Genomic DNA, 6,503 nt, shown 5'->3' with positions numbered 1-6,503 from the left:
ATAATGGTATAAGCCCTATATGTTTTAGTGCTATATAAATTTATAATCTTTTGTTGGCTTAATAAAGAAGTTGATTTATTCAAGTAGGAATTTAGAGGGGAAGATAATAGTAGATAACAAAATAGTACTCACAAAGGACAAACGATATGTTTGCTCTCTCTCTCTCTCTCTCTCTCTCTCTCTCTCTCTCTCTCTCTCTCTCTCTCTCTCTCTCTCTCTCTCTCTCTCTCTCTCTCTCTCTCTCTCTCTCTCTCTCTCTCAAAATATGTTTTATATGAGACATGAAGATCTTTACATCACAAAAGATTATTTTTTCAAGAATTCTCTCTTGAAGGGTTAAATTTTAGAATACATATAAGTGTGATTCTTTCACATTCTAAAATCTATGCTTACAATGTTCAATGGCTACAATGACAATATTGTAGAAGCTAAAATAACACATTTGTCACAATCCCATGATTATATATACTACCAATGGAGTTTCTAGTCCCAACATATCAAAGTTCAATATGAACAACTTCTTTTGATGTATCCATATTGTTGAAACAATTTATTAAGGCACTAGGGTAGCTATATGGAGGTCCATTATTCCAAACAAGCTCAATTAAGTGAGGGTAAAAGTTTTGTGTTGGGTGGTATGCATCCCAATACATATAATCTTCCACATTTTCACATGGATGCAAACCTCGCAAGCAAGTCAAAAAGCCTCCATATTTTCCTATTCCACAACATGCATGATTGCCTATCTTGAAACCTGTTGACAAGAAAATGTATAAATTAAGTAATAGATCTACACACCCTTTCTTGAAATGTTGAAACTAGATCCCCATTAACTCTTTCAAAAAGAAATAAAATGTATCATTTGGTAACATCAGCATACTAAAATTTTATGTATTAAATAAGTGTGGAAAAATATTTCAATGAGTTATCACTACCCTATTTTCTCAAAATATTGCTAATTATACTTGTGCACCTACAATTGGGGTCCAATAGAAAGTTTTCACTATTTTTACTAGGCTAAGGAAACAGGGCTATTAAATTAACAAATACTTTGAGCATCTTTTATGGTTGGACTTTAGATAATCTTTTCCATAAATTTAAGTTAACAAACATCTTAAATATCATAATTAGACCTATGCATCAAATACATTTATTCAAACCCATTATGTTATCATGTTTCAATAATTATCTTGTTAGCTTTGGCTAAAGTAAAGTATTTGAGGACATGAGGGCTATTCAAATTATGCATAAATATTCTAGAATTGGAATGAATTTAGGAGGTGAAGCCACATTTAGCTTTGTATTATTTAGAGTCTAGTGTTCAACCATACTACCCTTGGGTTGGAGTTTTAAATGTGTAATGATATGACAAGTACATGCAAAGTAGTTATTTTAAAACTGGTTATCTACTTATCACAACAATGACAATTGGTTGGATTAGTTTTGAAAAATAAAAATCAACTTAGTAAGTAACCTAAATTTTGCTTTGATTTAAAGAAAATTGACAAGAAACTTGTGGAAGCTAGGTTACCATATTGTGATGGGTTTTGAGCCCCGATCAGTACAGGTGTGTAAACATCAATGTAGAAGATTTGGGCGCCAAGGAGCTTTTGATTTAGAGCCATAAGTTGGGGGATTACATGCTCATTGAAATCCTTGCAAACATCATTTAAAAATTCCACACATGATCCATTGGAGTTGTGCTCCAATAGTTGAGATGGACAACAACCTAGTGGTGGAACTCCTGCCACCACAATCTTCCTTGCTCCTACTTTGTAGATTCCCTAGTCGCACATAGTCAAACTACATATTAGGTATATCAAAAGTCGAATAAAGGACATAGTTTTGAGCCAAAATTTTAGCATAAAGTCAAATGGACATCCTATATAATTTAATATTCATTATGTTATTATGAAAATCATGAGCACACCAAACAACATTGGAATTAGGTGAATCTATTCATGAGCAAGAGCATAGATACCTCCAACTGTGATACTAACTTCTCAATGAGTCCATCACGAAATTGCTCAGTTGAGAAGACAACTTGAAGGGGCGACTCAAGGACTGGGCTATAGTATGATAAAAGCCAATCATTGGATCCTGTCACCACTAAATGTGCTGCACTTGCTAGAAGCTCATTGGTTGCAATTTCTCCAATCATCTCAATAATCTTTTCTTTGACCTCCTCATAATTCTTTACTTGAGCATCCATTGACACAACATCACCCTAATATCAAATAGAAGCTTCATCACAAACTATGTGTAATATGTTGAAGCTTATATTCCATGGAAATATGTAGAACTCTTGTTAAAATCTCACACAGTTAGCAATTAGCAAACTGTAGTACTTCTCAATGGTTTTTGGTGCTTATCGATGTCCTATGAGAATATTGAAAGGAGACAAGTATTGATTGCATGTCACCACTAAAATGAATTTGAAAAAATCTTTTCATACAATATAATATATTCATTTATTATATTAGAGATCACATGATTCTTTGAATGATTGCTTATTTGACAATAACATCTAAATTTACTATTTTACAAAATAATAGTTGTATCATACATAAAGCTTCCCAGTGTAAGAGTGGATTCCAGAGCCTCCAGATGCAAAGTTGACACCTCCTAAAAGCCTTTTGCCTTTTGTTGCTGGGTTGTGATAAGCTGGGATGAGAGGCAAACCCAATTTAAATCCTGCAAATTGGAGGCATAAATGAATCATAGGGGAATCATTACAAGGTCCATGTAAGAGAAAAGAGCAACCATGGCCTTAAAATTTCAATAAGTCATCCACAATGAGATGAGTGAAAGCCTCTTGACTACAAAAGAATGTAAAATATTTAGATCTAAAACCTATGAGTTTAATGTATTATAGAGGTACTTAAACAAAAGGAGACTAAGTGTATCTAGTGATGGGGAAAACGAGTATAATAGGATCTGTGGTCATGCTAAGTAATCATAGCATCATGTCTTTTTTTTTTGTGAGGGATGGGGGGGAGGAATGATTATGTGATCTTCTTAATATATGATTATTGCCTCCAGAAAGGGTCCTACTATAAAATATTGTAAGCTAGAGCTATAAGACAATAGAGGGATGGGGATAATGAAGAGAGATGGATGAAGGGGAATATAGAAAAAAATTTAGACGTTTTTCAATTTGTTATAAGTTCTACTCAATTTCTTGAAATTAGACAACTCCAACAAAATCATGGGGAGCTACCGCATATATATCTGGCCTCTTATAATAGATAATGGAAGGTGCTTGTGATCGGCAGGCATCCCTCACTCCAACAAGCTACGTGTATTGGGGTGGTTGGCTTGGAGGAGTTATCCCATTACCTAGATTTTTCTCGATAGAAAAGGGAGATGGCTAGGGGTGAGGGTGACTCGTGAGGATGATGGTTGGCTTGGAGCCTTGAGCAGCTGAGCTTATTCATATGACATAGAGTTCTCTACAAAGGAATTAAGAGACTAAAACTTCTAGGCGTACGATGAGATTCGAGAATGATGCTCATGATGACGATAGTTACGACTTCCTAAAACTTCTAGGGGTTATAATGATGGTTATGATGAGACGTTACACAGGCTCATGATTATGACGCTGATGATGATGGTTATACTGATGAGAAGGAAGGTGTAATTAGCGATACGATGTCGAGTACCGATGAGATCGGCGGGGTTGTAGCCATTGCTGAAGCGGCCAGAGGGGACGGAGCCAGGGAAGTCGATGCCGTAAGGGAAGTAATCGACCTTGGCGAGGGTGATGAAGTGGTTGTTGTTCCCCGGGTCGACGATAGAGTCGCCGAACACGAACATGGCCGGGACGAGGGAGGCCGTCGTACTCGACTGTTGTGTGACGCCCACGTTCGCCTGCACGTCGACCGACGTCACGACAGTACTGATCACAATGATGATGGCGATAATCATGAGGACGACAGATCGCGAGAGGACGCACAGGCGGCCGGAGCCGCTCGTGGGTCGATGCGGCATGGATAATGACGGTGATGAAACTCGCACTGTCGTCGTCGTCGTCGTAGCGGTACTTGTGTCGCTGCAGTGTCGACGGAAAGATCCGTCTGTCGTCTGGGGCATCCATTATAATGAGAGAGAGAGAGAGAGAGAGAGAGAGAGAGAGAGAGAGAGAGCCGGATCTAGTTCCGTGCATGACCCGTCTCTGACTCTCTCGAAAGAAAATAACCTATTCCGACAGCGGACACAGAGAGAGAGAGAGAGAGAGAGAGAGAGAGAGAGGGACACACACACACACACGGGATCGAATTCCCTGCATGGCACGTCTCTGATGATCCTGGCAAAGAACATGTACAAAAATATTAAAATCCCGCCATTGAAACTCACAACAATAACGACGACAAATCACGAGAGTCGTGCTGTTTATTATTTATCAATAAGCGGCTCCATCGCCCACATTCGCGTTACTTGTTAGCCCTCACCCTTAATCCACGCAGCTTATCTTAATCCTAGCCAATTAGCAAAGAGTCAAGGCTTCTCCTTTCCCTTGCACGTTCCCAACCTCTCATGAAACACGTTCCAATAAAGCTGCCTCTCTCGGTACTAGCACCCAATTATTTAATCACATATTGCTGAATGAGTTGTATTAATTTATCTCCTAGTCATATCATTCTTAGGTGTGGGTTGAACTTTCACTTCCTCTTCGTTGTCCTCCATGGCCTACCTCGTAGTACATACATCGTCAATGTTGGAGATTCCTCTAGGATCTTTATTAGGTGAGCATCAACCCTCTAGTCTACCTCCAAGATGTTGCCTTCACCTCGAGGCTCCCACACCAGCTAGCTCTAAGATGTTGCCTTCTTGCTAGTTTCCATGAAGCCTTTAGGCCTTTTGTTTCAAATTTTACTGCGCGAAAAATATGATAGATTGATGCATGTGCTATCTTGGTATAATGAGAAAAAAACACTAGAAGTTCTACTACTTTATTATGGTATGTTAAGCAAAAAAGGTCTTTGGATACTAAATTTAAAAACGTAACTCTAATAACCACAACTAAAAACCATGAATGACACAAATTTTTATGGATGCCCTAAGGATCCTAGCAAGGCTAGGTGGACTAAAAAGAAGTTCCCTTGAAATAAAGTTTGCATGTTTGTCTTCAAGATTCCAACACTTATTCTTACTAGATCTCCAAAGATAGTTGCATGACCTCATATATATAAACACCTTGGGGATCATCTTGGAAGAAAGTGATTTAAAACACTCCACTTTAATGTAGATATTTTTTATCATCTACGCATGCAAAGACCCATGAGTTGAACATGAAATAGTAATATGATGCTATCACACTTTAGTTGTGCCATACCTTGCTAGATGTTTGGGTTGTCTATAAGTTTCTCCAAGGCTTGTTTATCAAGCCATATTGGCACAATGTTCAAATGATCTTCTCCATTTATATGATCCTCTTTGGCGTTTAAAGTTCACTTATGGGTGCCTCCTTCCAGATTGAAGTTTGGCCATCATCAAAGAGCAACCTTTCCTAGCTATCCTTGCCCATAAGTAAAGTCTCTACCACATTTGACCTTTTAACCTAGCATATGCATGTGTCTCCTCCTTGGTTGGAGGTTGATTATTATCACAAAGCTATGTCATTTCCCATTTGTAAGTCTCTCCTTTGTAGTGACAAAGTAGATCGTTGCGTTGAGGAACTAGAATAGCATGTAAGAGCTCCTCCTTCATAATTCCTAACAGCTAGTGAGCATGATGTGAATTGCATCTTTGATAAACCTCAAATAGTGTGTATCATACACTTTCCTCCTTCACTTCATATGGTTATTCTCCTTCAACTTACATCCATCCACAAGGGCAAGAACAAAAACTTGGCTCAAAAGCATGAAACAACAAGTTTATAAGATCAACTGAGTGAAACTTTTTGGTCATTTAAAGGGTAGTCTAGTGTTGTTAAGAGCACTCATGGGATTTTCAAGGAAGTGATGAATCTAAGAAGGCATGTATTACCATTTGAAGTTATCTATACGTGTGTGTGTGTGTGTGTGTGTGTGTGTGTGTGTGTGTGTGTGTGTGTGTTGTAAAAATTACACACCAATATCCGGGCCCACATATAGCTTCTCCTCATAATGGGGGCCTTACAACTTTGAGCACCATGGATCATTGGTGGCACCTTATGAGGGTGGGGCATTGAGCATATCTAACATGTGTGTGTGTGTGTGTGTGTGTGTGTGTGTGTGTGTGTGTGTGTGTGTGTGTGTGTGTGTGTGTGTGTGTGTGTGTTGAAAGGCCATGCTACATTTGGCTAATTCTCAATTATATCAATATTTTGGAGAGCTCCAACCATAGAAATTGAAGGTACAAATTGTTCGTAAGGCAAGGCACTTGCTAGATTAGTCACTTTGCATGGGAAATTTTCTTGGTAGTCTAGAGCTTCAATTCTAGCATCTTCTATTGCTATTTATATTATCCTTCTTTTCTAAGCTAACCTATCTCAATCTTAAGGATTGGATCTTGATTAACTC

At 38.3% G+C, this 6,503-nt stretch overlaps 1 protein-coding gene across 1 annotated transcript; it reads right to left on the bottom strand.

The window, feature by feature from the left end:
* Positions 1-326: 326 nt before the first annotated feature.
* On the bottom strand, positions 327-4,569 carry LOC148013613 (GDSL esterase/lipase 7-like). Its single transcript, XM_087668140.1, has 6 exons — positions 4,452-4,569; positions 3,663-4,306; positions 2,567-2,694; positions 1,982-2,227; positions 1,532-1,784; positions 327-754 (listed from the first exon to the last, which is right to left on the bottom strand). The coding sequence occupies exons 2-6, from the start codon at positions 4,090-4,092 to the stop codon at positions 498-500; spliced, it is 1,314 nt and encodes a 437-aa protein (XP_087524266.1). The 5' UTR covers positions 4,093-4,306; positions 4,452-4,569; the 3' UTR covers positions 327-497.
* Positions 4,570-6,503: the final 1,934 nt, after the last annotated feature.

Source organism: Lygodium microphyllum, chromosome 26 (assembly GCF_053477565.2).
Source record: "Lygodium microphyllum isolate KBCC chromosome 26, Lygodium_microphyllum_v1.1.10, whole genome shotgun sequence".
Classification (NCBI taxonomy): Eukaryota; Viridiplantae; Streptophyta; class Polypodiopsida; order Schizaeales; family Lygodiaceae; genus Lygodium; species Lygodium microphyllum.
Note: the sequence above shows the minus strand (reverse complement) of the source record. Positions and strands in the feature narration are given on the sequence as shown.